Here is a 23833-nt window from a genome sequence, read left to right on the forward strand (position 1 = left end):
ATATAAGATAATTAGGACAGAATTAATAATTTGCTTTAACAAAATCCTGAATTGGTCAGGAGATTGGACAGGATGATTGCTGCAGGTCCTTTAGAGCTGAAATATTCTATTCTATTCTATTCTATTCTATTCTATTCTATTCTATTCTATTCTATTTTCAGTTCTCTTTGCACCCATTTGCTGACACAGGGGTCTCATGGTACAGCCAGAAATCAGCTATAGTTCCATAAAAGCTGCTGTGGCATGTGACAAATACCACCCAGAGGGCACCAACACCAGTCAGAGCCAGAGCATCCCTCTCCTTACCCTCACAACAGTCCTGCCACAGGCGGAGGTCCACGGCAGGAATCTCCTCACAGCTGACCATGCCCTGCAGGTATGATGCCACCTGGAACACATCTCTCTGCAGCTGCTGGATGTGGTCACTGTTGTCACAGATGACACGAGCCAGGGACGCCTGTCTGATCTGAGTCAGCTGCGCCGGCGTGAACACTCCGGGGTTCTCATACCAAAATCTGCAGTGGGGTGTAATCACAGCATGACTCAGGAGTGGGAGAGGAGGGAGGGAGGGAGGGAGTGAGTGAGTGAGTGAGTGAGTGAGTGAGTGAGGCTGGGAGAGGAAGATGAGCTCTCTGACATCTGTGTGGCAGCACCCACACCCCTCAAAATGAGCGTCTGCTCTGGTGTCAGGTGGCTGCAAACACAGATGGCTTTTTCTGAACCCACAAATCCCCGCGCTCCTGCCCTAAGTGCATCACCAGGCAAAAGAGTCTTGTTCACACAAGCAGCAAACAGGGATTAGAAATAAGTTCCTGTGGACATTTTCTAGGATTTTCATGAGATATTGGGAACATCCTCAATGATTCCCAGTGCTCTGCAGTGAAATGAGAATCATTAAATCAAGAAAGGACACCTTGACAGTAACTGTGATAGGTGTTCTTGCAAATACACTGGACAGAGAACACTGTTCCTCATATCATAAGACAATAAATAAGAAAAAATTACAGATTCTGCTTCTTCCTGTAAGGCAAAAACCTCCCAAAGAGAATACCAAAGCATTTGGGATGATTCTGATGGCAATACCTGTCTCCATCCCTCAGCCTTCTGAACTGAGTTGTTAACAGGCACATCAGTGTTGGTCCCACTCTGGTCCCAGGGACAAGATCCTCCACCATAAGTGCTGGAAACAGGTCAATATTTTTGGTAGTTCCATATAAACTGCAGGATAACAGATATTAAAAAAAAAATAATTAAGAGGCTCTCAAAGAGTGGTGGTAATATAAATCTGATACCAACATAGAAATTTGTATGTCAGGAACTCATCTGGACAATGTTTTTAATGGTTTTATCTAAAAGACAATAGGATAAAGACCTGCCTTGGAAGAGGCAGACAGGGCAGATAGGACGCAGTTTAATCTGACTGGAAAATAGCTCCAAGGCTCAATCTGCTCCCAAACTACACCACAGCAGTGCCTGACAACATTCCACCCAAAACCAGACTGATCACTTGGAGAAACTTCATTTGTCTAACCTCATTGTTAAACCATAGTAATTACCCTATCTTAACATCTGGGGGGGGCAGTATCTGGGAAGGTTATTCCATGGGTGTACTGGAAGAAGCAGGAACTTTTCACTGACTTGTCTCCAGTAATTTTGATCCTTCCACATCCAGGCTACAATACCTCCTGAGCTTTTCTCTGATCTCCAAGTTCTTTATCTCATTTCGGAGGTCCTCAAACTCCTGTGCTGAGGAGAGGTTGCAGAAGACCCTGAAGTCGTTGTAGGGTGGGATGCCATGGTCTCGCCCTCTCTGGATGTTGATAGCAGCCAAGTCCAGTGACACAGAGTGTGCCATGGAGAACAGCTTCTCTGTCAGCTCCATGTTGAGGAGTTCAGAGGGCACCCGCATTTTCCCAGGAACCCCAAACAGCCCACGGAGGAGAGGGTCAATTCCCCCTTCCTGCATGATCCTGAAAGGGGAGAAGAAGGCCTTGTGCAGGGGGACGTGGCCTTGTCGGATGGGCTGGAAGGTCTCGTTCAGCCGGTACAGGATGGGGTTGATCAAGGTGTGCCCAAAGCGGAAAGCGGCCGTGGCAAAGGCGTTGAGAATCCCCGCGTTGACGTTGGGGTTGTAGCCTTTGTACTCACCCAGCATCTTCATCCCCGCCTCCCCGAGGACCTTGGGCAGCCACTGGGCGTAGGTGATGTGCTGCATCTGGGCACCCACAATCTTCCGTGCCTCGTGGTACAGGAGGTCCCCGTCCCAGTGCGGGTTGAGGGCGGCCAGCTCGGTGGCAACGCGGTTGTGCTCCCTGAACCACAGCGTGTGCATGGCCGTGAGCCCCAGCTGCTCGTTGGCACGGTGGTCTCCTGCCAGGAAGCAGGGCACGGGGCTCTCATTCTCATCCCTCATGCACTCCGTGGGTGGCCCCACGGCAAAGGGAAGGAGGTGCTTCCCCGAGCTGGGCACAACTTGCCCTCGCTTCAGCAGCCCTTTCTGGCCGCTCAGATCCCGCAGCTCCCGCGATTCCTGCTCCGTGCTGCCGTAAACGTTGGAGGCGTCGATGTAGGATGTCAGGTGGTTGATCTGCTCCCTGGCATAGACAGAGTTCATCAGCAGGGAGGTCATCCCGCTGCCACACACGGGGCTGGAGCGCACAAAGAACATGCAGCGCCCGTTCCGCACGCGGGGGTCGTTGGCAGGGACAGTGATGGAGAAGCAGGGAGGGTCGTTGGTGCACACCTCGCTGCAAGGGGCTCCGTCTGAGAAACGGGACATGCTGATGGCTGCCACCGTCTGGTCCATGTCGTGGTCCAGGAACTGGCCCCACTGCATGAGCATGTGTGTGAACTGGTCATCGGGGGTGATGGTCTCGGTCCCGATCATGGCAGTGGACACAAGGCGAGGTAGAGGAAGGGGCAGATCCCTGGCATCTTCCGCCAAGGAAAACCCTCGGGGCAGGTTAAATCCATTCTGGTAGGCAGGTTTGAGGAGCCTCTGGAAGGCTGTGAGGGATGCACCCCACATGGGGTGCTGGAGGTTGTTACAAGAGCCGTCGTGGGTTCTGTACTTCTTGTGGAAGCAGATGTCGGAGCAGTTGGGCGTGCGGCGGTGCGCGGAGCAGCCCGACAGGTTGGCAATCATGGTCAGGTAGTGAGGGGACACCAGGTCATTGTAGCGATAGCCTGCAGAGGGAAGGGCACAGCACCAGGTCAGGCACCACCTGCAGCCTCCTGATTCCCACTGTCCCATGGAACAGCTCTGTGTGAGAACCCCTGTCGGGATGGGCATGGGACGGCCGCGTCTCTGAGCGTGGTGTTGCTGTGGAATTTATGGGAAGCAAAGGAAGCACAGGATCACATCAGCCCCACAAAGCAAAAAAGAAAGGGAAAAGAGTTTAACTGCACAGAGCTGGAGACCAGAAATGTTGTGACTGGCAGAGCAAACTGTGGGGGTGGTCTTGGTCCCTATTCTAGGTTTATTTTATGGCTCCCTGGGTTATTGCTGCCACCACGAGCTCCATCACCCACCCAAGCTCTACGTGACGAGCAGCAGGAAGCCGTGGGTGACTGCCAGGGCACTGCTGGGCCGTGTGAAAGCGCTGAATGATGCTGCATTGTGTGGATGCTGACAGGGCAATGAGGAGGAAAGGCTGGCAGTCCAACCAGCCCAGACCAGACCTGCCGCCTGGAGAGAGACTCCTCGCAACCTGGAATACATCCAGGCAGGAAAAAATATTTACAGGCTCCAAACACACATGCCTGCTATATGATGAATCACACATATAGGTAGAAGCACACAGTGTACAGGAATGTTTATTGTATATCAAGGAAGTGCTGGGTAGGAAGTTTTGGGGTCCAGCTGCTGCATGACTCAATCTCATTAGGTATTTTTAGTGTTACACTGCTTTGTTGTTTGCTATCTTCCCCCAACAGAAGGAACCTGAGTTGCTGGGACTTACCGAGTTTGTAGCTAAGAGGTCAAAGTAGCAGACACAGAAAAGGGATATCCCACTTCCTCTGTAACAGCACCCAAATACCTCAGAGTTCACAGCACTGTTCTCATTGCTGTCTGGAGGGCAGGAAACATCTCAGACCACGCTGTTGAGGGTCTGAACTTCAGATCCACAAGGATACTCCTTTATCAGTTAGATGGCTAATATATTTGTAAGGAATAGGGCTTTTATAACCCTCTAAGAAACCTTTACCAAAATAGGGAATTAAAATATTTTCCTGCGTATCAAATTGGTTCACTGAATGTAAGACCAGTCCTTCAGCTCTTTAAAGAAACATGAGATAAAGAATTGCTACCCAGACAACACATTTCTTGACATGTCCAACATTTATCTGGATTTTTGATATACCACTGCACAGTTTAAACTTCCTGGATGTATACACATCATTGTTTTCATTTCATGCTGTGCACAAAATTAAGAAGGGAAATGAAATCTCTCCTACCTGTGACATTCATGTCCACAATCAGCCCTTGCTGCACGTGCTCCTGAATCAGCTGCAGGGTCCTTTCAAAGATCTCCCCTGCCCTGGCTGTCTCGATGGTGTAGGGGTCCCTCGGGTAGCGGAACAGAGCCAGGAGGTCATTGGGAGTCTTGGGGCGCCTATTTCCAGGAATTAAAAGTGATGCAGGATCATTAAAATTAACCAACTCTGCCCAGGGCAGTGAGACCCTACAAGCAGCAAGAGTCAGGCTCTAAGCTGGTCTAGTGCTTGGCCCCCAAATTAGTGCATAAGACCAACGTGGCATGCCCGCACATTGCAGATGATTAAAGAAAGGATATTTTTCCCCAGGAAAATGCACATATTTAATTCCCTCAGTTTCTCTGGGCTTTTTTCTGCTATAGCAATTTATTTTTTCACTTTTCAACAGCTGAAACCCAGAGGGTTTCTGGCTTAATACAAACTATCCATCCTTCCAATAAAAACATATATTGGGGTAGAAAAGGACTGAATCATATTCACTCAAGAATTTATTTTTTATTGAGGAAATGGTTGGAATTTTTATATTATTGTTTCTGTACACCCTCCACAAAGTCAGTTGCATCCATAAAATTACTACTTTGATTATTTTCCTTTTGATTCACTATCTCCACAACCAACTCCAGCTGACAAAACGCAGATATAAGTGACATAAGAGATGATGCTCATGTATCTCACTTTTCCAGAATCCCAAATCTGTTGGGAAGCTCTGTCACATCCTACATGGTGCAGCTTCAACCTCCAGCACTCGAACAATCCTGCAGCTTTCCTCTGCGGACTGCCAGTGCTAAAATGAGCTTTGAGAAAGCTTCATTTTTTGAGGGATTTTATCACTTTTCTGCCTCAGGCCTCAGCTCCAGGCCCTTCCCTTCACACTTACTTGCTGAAGAGCTCGGTACGTGTGGAGTTGATGGCGTGGTCCACGCTGCTGATGGCCTCGCGCAGCGACGTGGCCACAAACGTGTCCCCGCTCCGACCCACGTCCGTGGCTGCCCAAAGCACAAACAAACAGCAAAACACCCTCAATATTAATAGCTTAATAAATGCTTCAATATTAATTAGCCCTCCCACTCATGAAAATCTGCACAGCAGCACCAGCTCCAGCTCCAGTCACCTCACTGCAGAACAAACCGCGTTTCCGTTTCTAATATAAACACCCTGAATTTTTTTTTTTATAAGAGAGATATTCTGAAGAATGCGAACTGCCTGCAAAAGGAGGTGACATTTTCAGGAGATATCTGTGGGCACACATTCAGAGCTTTCTCACATACAGTTTTGGAAAAAATAAGGCCTGTTTTGGTTAGTAGCTAAACTGCAAAAAGAAAAAGTAAAAATCACAGTGGGTTAATCCAAAATAATATATTTGCTTCCCACATAGGTACTTCTCAAATTAATGAAATGAATTTAAATATATTGCTCTTATATTAATTTTCTGTTTGTGGAAGACTTTATTAATTATTGTTAGTATTTAATAGATTATTTATTGTAATAATAGTTCAAACTTAGTGTTAACACATTTGCTACATCATTTTAGATAAAAATACCGTTGTTGGACTACCTTCAGAAGCAAAGACATCACTTCTTTAAACTTACTCCAGGATGCATTTTTAAGCCAGGGCCTTTGTCACAGCTGAACAAACCAGTTCCCAGTTGGCTACTGGTGTATGCTACAGCCAGCTGGTGAATGAGGCATCAATCAAGAAAACCACAGAAATTATCTCAGGAATTATTTGAAACAACAAAGACATTTCTGACCATTTTCAGCTCCTTGCTTACAGCCCCTGTATGGAAAATGTTACTAAATTCATCTAATAAGCGACTCACTATCTACTGTGGTTATTGCTGGAACAGCTCTTTACTTATATTTTAAAATTTTTTGTTTGCCTTTGATTTCTTTTCTCCTTCGCCAGTTTTCTTACCCTCTAAGAGGTACAATTTCCACTCCTGACCTCTGGTTTGACCAGCAGAGGAGAGCTACTCCTCCTTGTTCATTACAGCTTCCCTAAGGCACAGAGCAGGAGATTGAAAACCAGACCTAGTTCCCATTCCCAAGAGTGGTGCACAGTCTAAGGTTGGACTTGATGATCCCGAAGGTCTTTTCCAGCCTTACTGATTCTGTGATGAGCATATGATTCTGTGTGTGAGCAGACATTTACAGCCCTGTATTTGCAGTGACAATGTTGTTCTGCTCCTCCCTTCCCCTGCGTGCGAGGTTTTGGTCAGATAATGATTTGTGAGCACATTGGCACATCTTAATAAGTTTCTCCCTCCCAGCAGAGGCAATAACTACACGGACACTGACAGCTGGGCTTGCAGGAGGAGGTTTAAAACAACACCTTTAGCTTTGCAGGGAGCAACTTCAGCTCAGCTGAGCAAACAGCGAGGGGCAGCTGGGAGGTGCGTGGGCTTTCACAAAAAGGTGACTCTGATCTAAAGGACCTGTCTGCAAAGAAGCTGAAGAAACAATTTCTTACATAATCATCTGCTCAAAGCGTAGCTGTCAACAGAGCTCAGCAGGTCCTTGCAAGGGGGCCAGAGAAGGCCTGGGGGGGAGATACGGTACCGGTGATGGTGAGCTGCATGGCGCTCGAGGTGAAGCCAAAGGGGTTCCTTGCTATGCACTCGTATCTGCCCTGGTCTGCCACACCCAGGTCCTGAATGGAGAGGGTCCCATCCTGGCTGATGTGGAACTTGCCACTCTCTGTGATCTGGATGCCCTCCTGTTGCACCATCAAAAGACAGAAGCTGTGTCAGAGCACGGAGAGCTTCCCACCAGCCCAGCCCTCAGCCTGCTCAGCAAACCCAGGGATGGATGTGATGAACAAATGTGGCCACCAGATGTTAGCATTGCTCTTCCAGAGAAACCAGAGAGGAGTCCAAAGACACCTGTTCCTGATGGGTCCCTGCTGAGCTCCGTCCCCTGGCCTGGCCCAGGTCATCCCCACAGGATACCCCACAGGACACCCCACAAAGACAGGCTGGCTGGAACTATTCCCAGGCCCTGATGTTCCCACAGAAGTTTCATGGCACAGAATTAAGCTGAAATGTTTTCAGTTGGTTTTTTTTGTTTTTTTGGTTGTGTTTTTTTTTTTTTTTTTTTTTTTTTTGGGGTTTTTTTTTTTGTTTTTTTTTTTTTTTTTTGGGTTTTTTTTTTTTTTTTTTTTTTTTTGGGGTTTTTTTTTTTGTTTTTTTTTTTTTTTTTTGGGTTTTTTTTTTTTTTTTTTTTTTTTTGGGGTTTTTTTTTTTGTTTTTTTTTTTTTTTTTTGGGTTTTTTTTTTTTTTTTTTTTTTTTTGGGGTTTTTTTTTTTGTTTTTTTTTTTTTTTTTTGGGTTTTTTTGCCAGCCTGAAACTGATGGATTTTTGCTGGCCTCGACCTGCAAATCCCAGTTTTTGCTGGCTCTAACAGCATCACTCAAACCCAAACTCTCAGCCTGGCTGATGGCAGATGTAACTTTAGGTTTTAGTTTTTTTGTTCTCCTTCTTCTTAACATCTTTCTACTGCCCTGCCACAACCTAAAGCTTGCTCTGCTGCCCTCTCAGGGCCTTTCCTTCTGCTCCCACTGCTGGTTGAGCCCACAGAAAGCTGCAAAGAAAGAAAGCTGGTTCACCTCCCACCGGAATTTTGTGGGGTAAGTGTGGCTCAAGCATTTTCTGTGCCTGACTGTGCTCAAAGGCAGGGCAGGTAACAAGGAAAGTCCCATGTGTTGTACTACAAAATAGCAGGAAAAAAGTGAGAAGAACTTAAGCTAATAAATTTTTGGAAAGAGCCACCAGGCTGCTGTGTGGTTTTGAGGGATCAAGGCTTTGCTCCATAATCCCTCAACTGGAGCCAACAAGGATCATCCAATACCATCAGCAGGAATCCTGGATATAAGGAAAAACTACTTAGGAAAAAAATCAGTTTTCAGGGTTGGTTTTTTTTTTTTTTCTTCCAGGGATGGTCAATCAAGTATTTATAACATCTTGGAATGTCACTGGCTTCAAGTAACTCTTTTGGAAGGAAGAACAGGAGAATATTTGCTGCAAGGCTTTGAGCCTGAGAAACTGCAATGCTCTCTTAAAAACCCCAAATCAGTGGATACATTGGTTTTTATCCATCTGTATTGCAAAACTAATGAAACTGGAAGAGGTGTTGAAGGAGTAAATTATTTGATTCTCCCCCAGAGGAGCTGTCCCTCTCTCCAGTGATGTGAAATCACCACGTACCTTGACCCAGGTGATGGTGGGCCGAGGGTCTCCCTGGGCAGTGCAGGAAATGGAAACGTCCTGGCCTGTCTCTGCCACCAGGTCTTGGGGGGGATGGAGGAACACGGGGATCACTGTGCAACACAGGGAAAAAAAGTCACTGGGGTGAAAAATGCACCAAGGAAAATAGAGAAATCTGTGTGTAAATAAACATCTCAGCATGGGGAATGCAGAGCTGCTGTTCTTGCAAGGGCTCAGCACATGGGTAGCAGCAGCTCACCCTGTGCTCTCTGTCTCGCTACCAAGCTCTCTGTTCATAAATTTATGTAATTTATGTTCATTATTTTCTGCTCCTCTGCATCTCTACTTGGGGCAATTACACAGGAATGTGCTGCACCATTAAAAATCCTTAATTCAAAGGCTTTCTTGAAAAGATGCTCCAGCTGAAACAGGGATCATGACTTGCTTCAGGAATTATCAGATGAGGGTCTCTCGAAGAGTTAGTCAGGCCAGATTAGTTAATTATATTGATCTTGCTGGTCTTAAAACCAATATAATTGTGTGTTCTCTGCTTGAAGCTTCACTAATTTCATGCTTCTAGAGAGTTTCCTTCCCTCCAGTCTGCCATTAGTAAAACACTGCCCTGTTCGTGAACAAGAAGGGAAGTTTGCTTATTTAGAAGAATAATTTATAAGGAAAAAAAAATCAGAAAATTAAGCAAAAGCTTTAAAAAAAAAAAGAAAAAAAGAAATTAAGCAAAAGCATCCCTGTATGACTTGTGTTTTACAGAGTCTTGATTTTAGAAAACCTAAATTTAGATTGAACCTATGACCTGGTAGGGAATGTTTAAGACAAATGTATCAAGAGCCGGAGTTTAATGTTTGCTAGAAGGAAGCATTATGTTTTACAGAATGTTTTGTTAGAAAAATAATTTTGGAATTAATTCTATAGGAAACACAAAATTTTAAAATTGTAAAATATATATATATTAGTAAGAATTTAATTCATACACTTTTTTTGCTAATTATCCAGTTTTTCCTTTACCAAAGTGATTTTCTTGATGACAACTCCCAGACTGCAGCAGTTTATTCCAATTTACAAACCTCAGCACTCGGGAAACCTCTCCCACATTTCCCACCAGCTGATGGAGCCCTTGTGTTCGGATGTCTGCTCCCAGGGAAGAGCAAAATCCCACCCTAATGGAAAGGGGGCAGCTCCCTGCCTGCTCAGATGGTTATTTACTATCTGTTTCTTGAGGTTGGGATTGAAAAAAAAAGAAAAAAGAAATTAAGCAAAAGCATCCATGTGTGACTTGTGTTTTACAGAGTCTTGATTTTAGAAAACCTAAATTTAGATTGAACCTATGACCTGGTAGGGAATGTTTAAGACAAATGTATCAAGAGCCGGAGTTTAATGTTTGCTAGAAGGAAGCATTATGTTTTACAGAATGTTTTGTTAGAAAAATAATTTTGGAATTAATTCTATAGGAAACACAAAATTTTAAAATTGTAAAATATATATATATTAGTAAGAATTTAATTCATACACTTTTTTTGCTAATTATCCAGTTTTTCCTTTACCAAAGTGATTTTCTTGATGACAACTCCCAGACTGCAGCAGTTTATTCCAATTTACAAACCTCAGCACTCGGGAAACCTCTCCCACATTTCCCACCAGCTGATGGAGCCCTTGTGTTCGGATGTCTGCTCCCAGGGAAGAGCAAAATCCCACCCTAATGGAAAGGGGGCAGCTCCCTGCCTGCTCAGATGGTTATTTACTATCTGTTTCTTGAGGTTGGGATTGAAGGCACGTGAGACAGTATTTCATGTTCAGACTCAGGTGTTTATTATTTCTTACCAGTGAAACAGCCTCACAACCATGAGTTCTGCAGCCCTTCATTAGAAGGCACAGAATGGCTAACTATGCCTTGTTACAAGGTCTTTTAAGATTAAACTATCCAATTAAGAAGTGACACCTAGATTATTTTCCCTTTTAACCCAATAACTGATCCCTCCAAGCCTGCAATGCGGACTTTTCTGTCCAATTACAAAACATCACCCAAAGCCACGAAGAAGAAGGAAGACGAAGGTGAAGAAGAACAGCCTGTCTCTGCCTTAAAACCTCCATCTTGCTTCATATTTATTTCTACAACTCCAAACTCTGAGTTTTCCACCCTGTGATATTACACACTTCTAACCAACTCCACAACCATAACCCAGTGCTATCAATCAATTTTGGAAGCCTTCTCCACTGCCTCAGGCCAAATGCAGTGTTCTCTTGCGGGTCTGTGCCTTTAACCACAGAAAGTTTAAAATTCTCAGGGCTCCAACAATTTCCCACAAAACCAAACCAACACCACGCCTCTGCCAGCCCAGCTCACCTCGCGGGGTCACGGAGAGCTGCACCGGGAGCGTCCTGACGCCGATGGCGCTGATGGCGTGGCACTCGTACTGCCCGTGGTCGTGCAGGGCCACCCGTCCCACCCGCAGGGTGCCCGTGGCCAGCACGCTGTGCCTCCGGTCACTCGGCAAGGGCCCACCTGGGTGATCAAGCAGCTCGTTAATTCCCTCATCCCATTGATGCCAAAAGGGTTTTTGCGTGTTCTTCGTATCTTGCGGTTTTTGTGTGTTCTTCGTATCTGTGGCTCTGGGCTGTTGTTGGATAGTTATAAAGTTTCCTAACTCCAGAGCTTTTCCTGTCAGACAAACAAGTTCCTGAAGGCTGTTTCTGATCTTGCTTTTTACGGGAATCAAGGACAAGACACCTTCCCAAGACACTTTCTCGTGTATTAGACATGGACAACTAGCAGGGAGGGAGGCTTCACAAGGGGTTGAACCAAGAGGGAGAATGACTTCATTGCCTGTGTTTCTAACTGGGCATTCTTGTCAATTATGCAAATTTGCTGAATTTATATAACTGTACTTGCCCTGTGTCACATGTGCTTTGACATGTGTGCATTTTCAGCACATTTTCAGCATGTAATTTGCCATATTTGCACCTGGACACGTCCAATTAAAGACCTGCCTTTATATTATTTCCTATTGTCACAAAAGTGTTTTGTGCTGTTACTAGATTTTGAAGGCATCACCACCACTGGAGGGGTCTGTGTGATAGTCACACATTTAATTTCCTTCCCAGCATCAATCACCCTGAAATACCACCTTTACACACTGAGTTGTCTTGTCTGATCAGCTGAGAAGAGCTGGAACCCTTTTTCTTTCCTCCTAAGTATTTTCTTAGTGCAACCTGCAGATTTTTTTTGACCCTTGATGGATAGTAAATCACTCTTCAATTATCAAAAGTCTCTGTTTCATCAAATCAATGGGAACATTTGGCATTATCATTCTAAATTTGTTGGTCTGATTTTTTTAGTTTGGAAACAGTTGTTTCAATATCTTCCCTATTTCAGAAGAAAAGCTGAAAACTAAACTGCTTTAACAAATCTAAATAAAATTATCCAAATTTTTCAGGCTAGCAATTTTTTTTTTAATATACTCAATTTTCCATTTATTCATCCTCTCCATATTCATCCCAAATACCAAAACGCTCCATACTCTCAAAGCTCATCTCAATGCTCCCCTCCTCTTGTCTTGCCTTCAGCATGTGAAAGCACTGTAAATCTTCATTGGTTTTTTATTTATGGAGTGCTGAGTGCAAACCTGGTTACAAAGCAGTTATGAACCTCACTTCTTGTCACCGTGCTTCTTTCCATGTGCCTAAGATATATTTTCTGAGAATTGGAGGAAAACAGGGTAAAGGAGATGGAGAACATGCTGGCAGAGCAGAATTTCAGCTGGTCCTTCTTAACTCCGCGTCAGGGCCTTTGCTGTGGAAGCTGGAACACAATACCCACAAAATCTCCACAGCCCTAAACCATTAATTATGGCTTGTGAAGCATAAGGAAAAGTTGGAGGACCTCTGGGCCAAGCATTATTGGCTTCTGTCCCAGAAAGTGTTGGATGAGATCAGCTCAGTGGAGCCAGCATTAACAATTATTTGAGACTTTAAAAGTTCACCACCACCTGTTGTCCCAAAATCTTCTTTCTTAAGCTATGAGAAAACTCTGAGGTGTGCCAGTGAAAGGTGTCCTTCTGCAACGTGCTGCACAAGGGCAGCAAATCAAGGACAATGACACAGACCTGGCACATGGTGGTACTGCAGAAGGAAGTGGTGGAATCATCATCCCCAGAAATGTTAAAAAAAAGTGTAGATTTGGCATTTAGGGACACGGTTTAGTAGTGAACATGGCAGTGTTGGGTTAAGGACTGGAATTCGTGATCTTAGAGGTCTTTTCCCACTCAAACAATTCTGTGATTGATATCCACTGATTTGGAGGTTCCAGAGCTTGCCTTTTCGGAGGAGGTGGGAAGCCACTGCAGGAAGAAGTCTGATGCTTTCCATGGGTTTCATGCTGATGAAAACCATCACACTCCTTCCTTGTGACAGAGACCCAAGATGCTCTTTCCTCAGTGCTTAACACCACCCTTGGTGATCTACATCACATCTCCTCGTGGGACTGGTCTGTTCTGGTCACAACTTGTCCTGTGCCACCACTGCAAGCCACCACCCTGGGCCAGCTGCTCAGCTGTTCCCACCTACACCCTGTGGATGATGGCATGGAGAGAGAAGCCACAAGTCAAGTGAGGCAGTACCTGCCCTTGTCCAGGTAATCACTGGGGGAGGGTGACCCTCAGCAGAGCAGGGGAAATCCACACTTTGTCCCTCAGTTACTGTCTGATCCGTGGGAATGACGAGAAACCTGGGAGAATCTGGAAGGGAGAGCAATGACTGAGCAGCAGGAAACACTCAGGCAGCAAACTCCGGGAGTTCATGGGAGTAGAACCAGTCACAAGACTCAAATACACCCCACTGACCAAAGACCGTGTCCCAGAAATGTCCCAGAACCCTCAGAGGATCAGCGTGGGAGCCCTCACCTTGCACGATGATCCTTGCTGTGGCCTGGATGGATCCCTCGGAGTTGCTGGCATTGCAGTTGTACTGCCCCTGGTCCGAGAAGGTGACATTCTGGATGAAGAGCCCTCCAGAGCTGGTGATGGTGAAACGGGAATCCTGTGGCAGAGGAGAGCCCGTGCCAAGGGTCCAGCTGATGCGAGGGTGGGGGTGCCCAGAGACCCCACACTCCAGGGTGACACTTTCCCCAACCAGTACTTCAGTGTTCTGTGGCTGGATCACAAAAGTGGGCTTGGCTGCAAGGAAAGGAGAGCTTTGGGAACCAGCTCTGCTGCCTGCTCACTGATGGGCAGAAGTTGCTCAGATTCCTCTGCAACCCAGCAACCCACCCTGGTTCTTCCCTGACATCCAAACCCTCACTGTGAGCAATGTCCCCAGCATCTTCCTACCACCTCCTCACACCCACTCACGCAGTGCTGGAGCATCCCCACTCCCATGTCCCCTTCACCCTTGTGCTGCAGAATTCATCCCAGACTTCAAACTCCCTCCCCAGTCCCAAATTACCTTCAATCCCTAAATACCCCTTTTCCCATTCCAGTAGGAGCCCCTGAAGCTCAGGTCTTGCTTGGCTGCCTTCACTCTCTCCCCCAGCACACCAAGAACTTCTTGGCACATACAAAGCTGGGACTGACTCTGATTTAGCTCCATTCCCATCCCCAACCCCCTGGGTCATAAAGGGGTGCACAAAGCTCAATTACATGGGGTGCCAAAATAGCGCAGCACGACTTCCTGTGTCTTGACCTCCCCAGCAATGTTCTTGGCCATGCACTGGTAGACGCCTTTGTCCGACTCCTTGGTGTTCTGGATCATCAAGGTACCATCTTGCAACAGGTTCAGGCGGTTGTCATCTTTCATGTCAATCTTATTACTGAAAAAACAGCCACAAACAGGCAAAATCTGAAAGGAATAAAGACTGGTGGTCCCCCCCGGGGGGATGTGGGGGCTTTGCATGGCTGTAAGTTGGTGTTTCTTGGAGCTATTCTGAGATTTCATGAAATGTGCAGCAAGAGTTCTGATTCACAGCACTGAAGTGCAGCTCCAGTTCTGATTTACTCCCTGGGTGAGCTGCTTTTTCTCTCCCCACTGATTACACAGGACATTTACAGCCCATCAGGAGAGCACTCTGTTCCCATGTCACAGCATTGCTGCATTGTCAGGGCGCCCTGGCCCGGAAAGCCTGTTCTCCTTACTCACTAAGTGCAAATTTAACAATGAATTAATATTGCTCTTGTGTGCAGCCAGTGCTATTCAAACTCCAGACTCAAAGGCCTGAGAGGAGCAAAAAGCTCTGAGAAGTCACCATGGGACCCCAACACAGCTTGGAGTCCAACCCAGCCCGAGAGCTGTGAAACATCTTCCTTCTTTCTGCAATGACCTGCGACTCCTGGATCCCAGCCCGTGGCAGAAGGTCCCAGTGCTGCAGCCCATTTGTCCCAGCACGAAGGAATCTTGGATGGTTGCAGATGATGGAAAGGGAAGAAGGGACCTCTCTCCCCCCAGGACAAAGGCTGAACCCACTATGCAATCTAATCTGCTTGCTGGGCATTTATTTAATTCCCCTGGTGTCTCCTCTCTCCAGCCATATCTCGTTTGTTGAGCATTTATTATCATTATCCTTCTTACAATGCTGTCTTTGGGAGCCTGCCAGCATTTCCCTAACAAAACCTTCCTTCCAAAGGGACTTAACTCAGCCATAAACTTTTGCTCTGGGCTGAAACTCTGCCTGGTGGGGGGATTGCTGAAGAAGCACACATTGATCATTTTTTATTAATAACCGAGCCCTGCTCAGGCTTCACCAGACAAGAAGCTCATAAAGCAGCAAGGCAGCTTCACTTCCACAGTGGGCACAGAATATTTTATTGTGCAGAATTTCCCAGAACACTTTGGCATCTAGCACATAACCTATATGCAAATTTGCAAATTCTGTCCTTCAGTGGAGCACAGCAATTTTTCCCTTTGGAAAGAAACCTCATACCTAGCACGATCAGCCTTTAGTGAGAAGCATTTCAGCAGTTAACAAATGGCAAGCATGGTGGCTGAGAGCAACATGAAACTCTAATTTTATTTTTTTCCTGATCAAAAGACAACTGCTTTCAGCCTGCAGAGTATGTTTATAGGAAAGTTATAAGCTCTTGGAATCCATTACAAACACAGATGAAATATTTCAAATGCAGATGAAAACACCATTTGGATTACATGGTCACCAGAGAATGCTGTTAAAAGGAAGGTAAATATAACCCATGAAATAACCATCTCTTTTTTCTTATTTTTAATTTTTTTTAATGTTGTGTGAAACAACTTTTGTAATTACAGGCAGGCACTGAAGAGCTCAGTGCCTGAAAACCTTTGCCACCCCAGGGCTCCTTGCATGTGACTTACTTGTTGTGCAGCCAAATGATGGCAGGCTTTGGGTTTCCTTCTGCCCTGCAGGTGAAATAAACTGTGTTTCCCAGGAGCACATCGACGTCGTGGGGTTCTGAGGTTATTCGAGGCCTCTCTGCAAAACACCATTTGAACACAACCCAGTCCAAAGCAGCACAAAACCACCTGCAGCCCAGCTGGGGTATGGTGGGGCACACAACACCCATCCTGCAATGCCCCAGGAAACAGGCACAGCCCCAGGCACAGCAGCACCCACTCAGAGCCACCCCAAAACTCACTAACACCTGCAAACATCATGAAGGAATAGCATCATCCACCTGTAAAGGCCTTGGGGAATTGCTGCTGCTCCTATTCCCAGTAGTTGGGCAGTGGATCAGGTCCCACAGACCTGACTGTACAGGGGTTCATTAAAGAGCTCCCCAAAGAAGCAAATAAGTCAGTAGCATCCTCACTTGGGTTGTTTTTCTTCCCTTGGCAGCCTGCAGCTTTCTGCTCCACCTGAACACAGAGCCAGCTCCCTGCAAACCACACCACTTCCTTCCCAACAGGATTTCATTCATTATGGCCTAATTCATCATCCTATCCCTATCCAGCCAAGCCTTTCACTGTGTTCTTCACTTTGAATGTACTCAAGCACCAAGCAAGTTAAACATTGAAAGGATGTGCTAAAATAGGGAGGAATTTATGAACAAGCCCTGGAGTGCTTGAGCTTGATTCAAAAAGCTTACCCATTTCACAATCTGCATGTTCATCAGCAATCCAGTAAAACCAGCTGGGTTATTCCTAAAATTGAGAGCCTGTCACCTCCTCCAAGGGAAGGTCAGCGCCTTCACTCCTCAGACCACAAATTAATGACTCAGAAAAAATCCCCAAAGACAAACCCAGTACAGCCCAAACCCAGTACAGCCCAAGCCCAGCACAGCCCCACAGTACAAAACACTGACCCAGGGCAGATTTGCCCCTGTGGCTCACAGCTGCTCAAAGCCATGGGTTAATGGTACCAGCAGCTTTCAGACTGACTCAGATATCAGCCACCTGCATGGGCAGAGCTCTCTGCTGAACTCTGTATCATTTGTCTTCCCAGCTGGCACACCACCAGGGTGAAAGCTAAATGCCAGCAAAATCTTCCCACCAGGTGCTCTGGTAATTTGACAGACACCCCACTGTGTTTCCATGCCTAAACCAGAACAAATTTGCACTAACAGCTGTACTGTGGCACTGGGAGTGTGTTGGGGACAGCTTGCTGTGTGGCACAGCCACTCCATGTGTCCCCAGCTGCTTTCCCTAGACCCTTCCTATCCCCCCTCCCTGGAGGTCACAGACCTGTTTGTGCCAACTCAACTCTTTCCATGGCTGTGCCCCAAATTAATCTGTGAAATGGTCAAATTTTTTTTTAACAAAATAATGGAATCATAAGAGAAAAGCTGAATTCAATGGAGAGCTCTTCAAAATCCAGCTGAGCTCACAGATTTGGCTCAGAGCAGGGCCGTGCACAGCTGGACTGGCATATCCAGGGGGGATGCTAACAGCCAGCCCATGTGGGTGGGAATTTCTCAAACTGACTCTACCAGCAGCAAAGCACCATGGAACTACAGCTAATGTTTGTGCCAACCTCCATTTAAAAACCAGAGTTTTGTCTTACCTCCACTTAAAAATCAGAGATCTGTGTTTTTCTATATGAAATAATGAATTTTTAAGAATAAAACCTAATTTAAAACTCTAAGTTTAAAGAGTAACAGCCTAACAAAAGCCATCAGTTATGCCACAGTCAAACACAGCTCCATATCTATGATGCTCTCCCTCCGGTTTCCAGTTGTGTTTTCTGCCACTGCAGCTCTCCCAGTATTCCCCTTCTGCTCAGCCTGATGTGGGGTATTTCCTCTAGTTCCTGGTTTAGCCACTGGTGCAGCAGATCCTCTACCATCCCTACTCTGTGCAAGAAGCCAACACCTACATGCCAAAACAGCGCTGCCTCCAACCCCTCTGGGAATATCAGCTTCCTCCTGCAGCCCCATTGGGATTTTCCCATTTCAGCAGTGAAGGGGGGAGAAATCAGGACGCCAGCAGAGGGAAGAGGGAGGAAAAGGGCCGGAGGAAGCAGTTCCCAGCCCAAAGGGCAGCCCAGGGGCTGAGGGTGGCCCGGGGAGGGCTGTGAGCTGGCTCACCGCAGTTGAGCTCGCGGGCGGTCAGGGAGGCGATGGAGCGGCCGTGCAGGTCCCGCGGAGCCTCGCAGGTGGCAGCGCTCTGGATGCTGCCCTGCTCCGCGTGCTGCTTCAGCAGCTCTGCCAGCCACAGCAGGTCGCAGTCACACAGCAGCGAGTTGGAGTCCAGCCGCCTGCAACAGCCAGCAGAAGGCAGCTGAGCGCCCAGGCTGCAGCACTGCCTCCTTCCCAGGGTCACCCGGGTGGTTTGCCCTGCATTTGATTATATCCCAGGTGAAAATCTGAGGTGTTTCATTGCCACGATGGTTAGCTAGGATGCCTGACCAATTAGAAAGATTTAATCAAAAAACTAATATCAACCATTCCAGTTTCAAATAGAAATAATTCAGTTAAACTGGATTATGCAGTTTTGGGCTACTTGAGACACTGAAATGTTGTGTTTTACCCTGGGATGGAGGTTTCAACCTTTACTGAATTCTGTAATTCTCTTTTAGCTTTTCTCCTTTAGCTCCAAAAAACCCTCCCCTTTATTTATGCGGGTGGGATCAGACCCTTCCTATAACCAGCTGTGAGAGGTTGCAGCATTTCTACACAACTGGAAGAACTTTTACTACAGCAACACAAGCCTGAACCACAGCAAATGGAGCTGCAGTGACCTCCCAGCGCCCTCAGCCTCTTCCCTGCACTGACCTCATTCCTACAAGCAGTGCTATCCATGAGGATAAAGGACGACTACAGGGGATTAGTTTGTGCCTCCTTCCCCACTGAAAGTTTTACAGTCGGTGGGTCTGGGCCATTGTCATGGTTTTCAAAACCAGCACAGCCATCCAAAAAAAAACCAAAACAAAACAAAACAAAACAAAAAAAAAAACCCTAAACAAACAAACAAGCAAAAAAGGAAGACAAATCTAACACTTTCAGGGTCACATAATTGAGAATGTGAGATTTCATACAGGGCCATGACCGAATATTTTATAGACATCCCATCTTTTTCTCTGGCACCTACAGACAGCATTTCACAAGATATTCCCTGCTAAAGAGAAGAGAAGCATTTTACCTGCTTGCAGAAATCACTGAGGGCAGCAGTGAGAAATACATTATTTTATTGCACTTGAAAATCATGGCAGAATACCAAAATTCTTTACCTTTTGCATTTTTTTTTCCTCCCAAACACATCATAGAACTCATTTCCAGAGATCATAAAACCAAAGCAAGAAAGAAGTGAGCTTAAGAGACAGACAGGTTATGTGGGAATGGCACCCTGGGGAATTCCTGCATGGAAAGGGAATCATGCCCCTTGGCACTCCTCTGACTAATTTCAATCTAGAAAACAAGCCTTTTCTTTTATGACTATGATTTTTCTAACCATGGTAGATACTGATCTACAGACATGTTCAAGGTCGTATCCGTGACCTGGACTTTCTACATTTTTCAAGGATGTTTTATGGGTTCAAACCCTTGTGAAGACTTTCCAGGAACGTTCATTCCTGTGACATTATTAAGCTGTAAGCTGATTATAATTAGACACTAGTATAAAGAAACTTCTAACTGCTTAAATAAGCTTTCAGGTCCAATCAAAACTGTTTTATAAACTTAGCAGTGGCCTTAGAAGTGCAACAACTAAAAGCTTTGCCAACCAGGCACATTCTTCCTCAGGTCCTGCCCATCTGATTGAAGATAAACAAGTCCTCTTTGTAGGCAATATTTTTTACTTACAGGCGTTTGAGGGATTCCAGTTGAGAGAATGTCCCTGGATGAATCCTGGAAATCTTGTTGTTGTGCAAGAATCTGCAGTGGGAGAAACCATGCCAAAACATTATTCAGTATTTGCACTGTGAGGATGATGACACCTCAGGTCACAACTCAGTTTAAATGCAAAGGCCACGCATCAAAATGGAGCTCAGTGTTTAAATTCCATGTTTGTTTCCATGAGCTGGAGGGATTTCATCCCTTGGTGGGTGTGACGTAATTTGCCAGAGCCGAGAGCGGGTGTGGGCTGGAAATGGTGACTCAGGATGGGATGGAACAGGTTTGAACTGGACCCCTTCAGTCTCTCTGCACAGGGAGGAGAAAGGGCACAAAATCCCCTCAGATTGGACCCACCTTCTGTTTTCTGGGCCTGGGTCAGCTCCAGTTTAGAAGGGACCTTTTCCTTCCCCGGTGCAGATGACGTGACAATTCTACAAGGGCAGCCATTGGTGTTAGACAACCCCTGCCTTAGACTCCGTGTAGTTATTAACCCAAATCCATGAGCAAATCCAATTCAGAAAACAGCCACCTCAACTGGGCTCATCTCTGAAGAAAACTGAGGCAAATTCTCACTTCCAGAGTCTTAGCACACACATAAAACTCTCCAGTTCTTAAGGAGAAATCCTGACTGCACTAAAATGCACAATATTAGTGGGGACTAAGAGGGGATAATTAACTCCCCATTCCCATAATGATGGGGGAATTCACTTGTGTTGGTTACATCTAAAACTCATAAGAGACCATTGATGAAAGAGATGAAGCAATTTTAGTACCTGGTGGAACAGGAGAGAACACAAAAGCAGCACAGCTCGAGTGCAAATGTCTGCACACACACATGTGCACCAGAGTCCAGCCTGGTTGCCCAGCTTGGAGGCTGAAAAACCTTCCTTTAAAATTTAAATCCAGAATTTTTGTTGGATCCAATACAGTGACTGAGATCAGCCATGTACTGATCCAGGTCTGAATTTTCCTAAGGGTGTGGGATCCCACAATTTTATTTCTTTGGCATGTATGGATATAAGGCACATTTCCACACAGCCCAGGAAAGTCTGCTGGTTTCTCCATGGAGTGGGAACCACACATGGGCTGTTGTGCTGGTGGCTCCATTACTGCTAGAAGCAATCCTGGGGAGCAGGAGACTCCATTTCCTCACTGCTTTCAAGAAGGATGTGTGTTTTTCTTGTTAGACTTTCTTCTGACTTTATCCCTTTTCCACCCCCTTTTTTTAGCTCGCTCTGCCCAACAGTGACTAATGTTGCTGACCTTATACTCAGAGTAAAATTTCACTTGGCTTGACCAGCTGTAGGACTTTCTGCAGATTTACTCCTATTTAGATGGAAACCTGAACATAACATAAAATGGGAAATTCCCTTCACATCCCCAGTCACCCTCCCCCTCGGCAATTATGTAAAATTTCTTTCTTTAAAGAAGTTTCTTTTTGCATTTTGGAGACCACACTCCATGCTACCAAAACTGCTACACTAAATAAAGGGCTTTTCCCCATTCTCCTCACCCTCTTAGTCCCAAGAAATATCCCATCTTTACTCACAGCCTTTCAAGTTTAGGAAGGTCACTAAAAGTCTCCAGCTCCAGACTTTCCAGGTTGTTGAAATGCAGGTACCTATGACAGAAATCACACACAGATTGAATTTAAGAGACAGAAAATGTTCCCAGATCAACCCACCAGTGCCCCCCAGCTGGTCACCATCTCAGGGCAGGTGTGGAGAAGCCAGAATCCATGTTAGTGTCCCCAGTTACCACATGCAAACACAGTAGCCAACATGGCTTTTCTGCTAATACAGACTAATATTTTTATTTCCACTAAAATCCAAAGTGTGGCCTGCCACTCCAGAGGCCAAGGGAACCTCCTGCCTGCCCCAGGTCACCCCTTGCCATCAAGAAAAGAAATGTGCCTGCAGAGCAACTCACCACAATACCTGAGCCTCCCTGTTGCCAAGAGCTGTGACATTCACCAGCACAACTGACACATTCCTGACCTTCAGATGGATTTTTTACAGTCCCCAAATTGCCTAAACCGTTCCCCTTTATTTTACACAGGCATAAATTTCAGAGCAGACACAGATTAATCACAGATCTACAAATACTCATTCTGCTATTGTAGCTGACTGCATTGAGAAATAACTGCCTAAGCCTCCACATGGCTGCTTGATTTGTAATGGAAGGATTCATGATAAATGGTCCAGTATCAGAGAGGGTGACTCAGATTCTGCACTGGAGGGTCACAGTGGGGAAGACAGGGATGTGCTCTAATCACTCTCAGATGCCTGCTGAGATTGCTTTGGACCTTGAGGAAAGCATCTGATCCTGTCCATCACTTGGGTTATTCTTTTTCTTGAAAAGCTGGCTGGTGGGGACAGGAAAACGGGGTAGGATTTGAGCAAAGCTATTTCTTCTGGAGTTAAGCCTGCCTGGGATTGAAAACAGATGGGACTTTCAGCGGGTTGTTTGTTGGTTTTGTGGGTTTGTTGGTTTTGTTTTTTTCTTTTATTCGTGACATCAAGTCTGGAAGGCTCACTGCTGAAATATCCCTGTGGGCAGCATCAGCTCTCTGAGCTCAGCTTAGAGCCAGTTTCAGCTTCCTAAATTTTCTCCCAGGCATCCTTGCTGAGTTGGCTGATGAAAAACCACATTGTACACAAGCTTGGTGGCACACCTATTGTTAGGATTGCCTGAAATTTCCAATTATGCTCTGTCCTCTTGTGCTGTCAACCTGGAGAACAAGCTGGATCCTATTCCTTTTACAGCAAAGTCCTTGGTTTCATTCCAGCCCTATAAATGCTGCAGCTGGGAACAATTCAGGAATTAGACCAGTTTCACCTTTGGTCCCTGCTCTCCAATGACACAAGTAATTCTTGTACTTCAATTATTTAGGAAGCATAAATCATTAGGAAGGAATTGTTCCCTGTGAGGGTGGAGGGGCCCTGGCACAGGGTGCCCAGAGAAGCTGTGGCTGCCCCAGCCCTGGATGTTTCCAAGGGATTGGATGGGACTGGGAACAACCTGGGACAGTGGAAGGTGTCCCTGCCCATGGCAGGGGGTGAGATGAAATGAGCTCTAAGATCCCTTCCAAACCAAATCATTCCATGTGTCTGTGATTCAAATATCCAAGCTCACACTCTCTCCACCAGTCCCAATAAGAAAAATCCAGTCCCAGTTTAGGAAGGCACTTCAGAGGAGTCAGACCTCAGTCTGCCCATCTCACCTCAAGAGCAGTGCACTAAGAGTCAAAAACCAAAACTTTGAATAAACAGCAGAGTTTTGCCCTGCACAGAAGGGGAGCAAATGGGGACTGTTGGAGTGATGGACTCCAGCTGCCAGGAAAACACACAAGGCTCCCTCCAGCCCAGATTCAGCACAGAGTGCCACGCAGCTCGAGGGAAGTTCATGACTGTGTTTGTTTGGATCCATCATCTTCCCCCACTGCAATTTCCAGATGCTTTGCAGCACGGGAGCACCACCACCCTGGTAGCTCCCAGGAAAACTTGGCTGCCCCAGCTCCCAGCTTGCACTTCATCCTTTCATTCCCAGCAGAGCTTAGGATGAGAAACTCAACCAGCATGCTCAATTTAAGTAAAGGACCAGATCTGACTCTCTGCTCGAGGAATCCCCAGACACAAACCCAGCAGAGCCTTCTGCTCCCAGCCCTCCTGCAGACCCCTCTCTCCTCCCTCATAAGGTCCTTGGAAATAAAGGCCTTGGGAAGCACAGCTGGGTTCTTCCAATGCTCCAGAGGTTTGGGGGCAGGAGAAAACACATGGAGCACCAGCAGGAAGAGACCTCAGCACTAACTAACCAAAACCAATACTCAGAACAGCTGTTTCCAAATGAACCCAGTGTAGTCTGGCAAATCTGGATGAGAAAAGAGCAGA

At 46.1% G+C, this 23833-nt stretch overlaps 1 protein-coding gene across 1 annotated transcript in view; it reads right to left on the minus strand.

Moving 5' to 3' along the window:
- LOC120506988 (peroxidasin homolog) overlaps positions 1-23833 on the minus strand; it is a 48132-nt gene that overhangs the window by 4302 nt on the left and 19997 nt on the right. The window contains exons 6-20 of the mRNA XM_039719129.1: positions 21493-21564; positions 19911-19982; positions 18198-18367; positions 16030-16147; positions 14349-14518; positions 13614-13886; positions 13332-13448; positions 11060-11218; positions 8701-8813; positions 7058-7214; positions 5375-5483; positions 4459-4616; positions 1683-3186; positions 1084-1218; positions 307-515 (exon numbers count right to left, since the gene is read on the minus strand). Coding sequence (XP_039575063.1) covers positions 307-515; positions 1084-1218; positions 1683-3186; positions 4459-4616; positions 5375-5483; positions 7058-7214; positions 8701-8813; positions 11060-11218; positions 13332-13448; positions 13614-13886; positions 14349-14518; positions 16030-16147; positions 18198-18367; positions 19911-19982; positions 21493-21564 — 3536 coding nt within the window. The remainder of the gene's footprint in view (positions 1-306; positions 516-1083; positions 1219-1682; positions 3187-4458; positions 4617-5374; positions 5484-7057; positions 7215-8700; positions 8814-11059; positions 11219-13331; positions 13449-13613; positions 13887-14348; positions 14519-16029; positions 16148-18197; positions 18368-19910; positions 19983-21492; positions 21565-23833) is intronic.

Source organism: Passer montanus, unplaced genomic scaffold (genome assembly GCF_014805655.1).
Source record: "Passer montanus isolate IOZ18808 unplaced genomic scaffold, ASM1480565v1 scaffold41, whole genome shotgun sequence".
Lineage (NCBI taxonomy): Eukaryota > Metazoa > Chordata > Aves > Passeriformes > Passeridae > Passer > Passer montanus.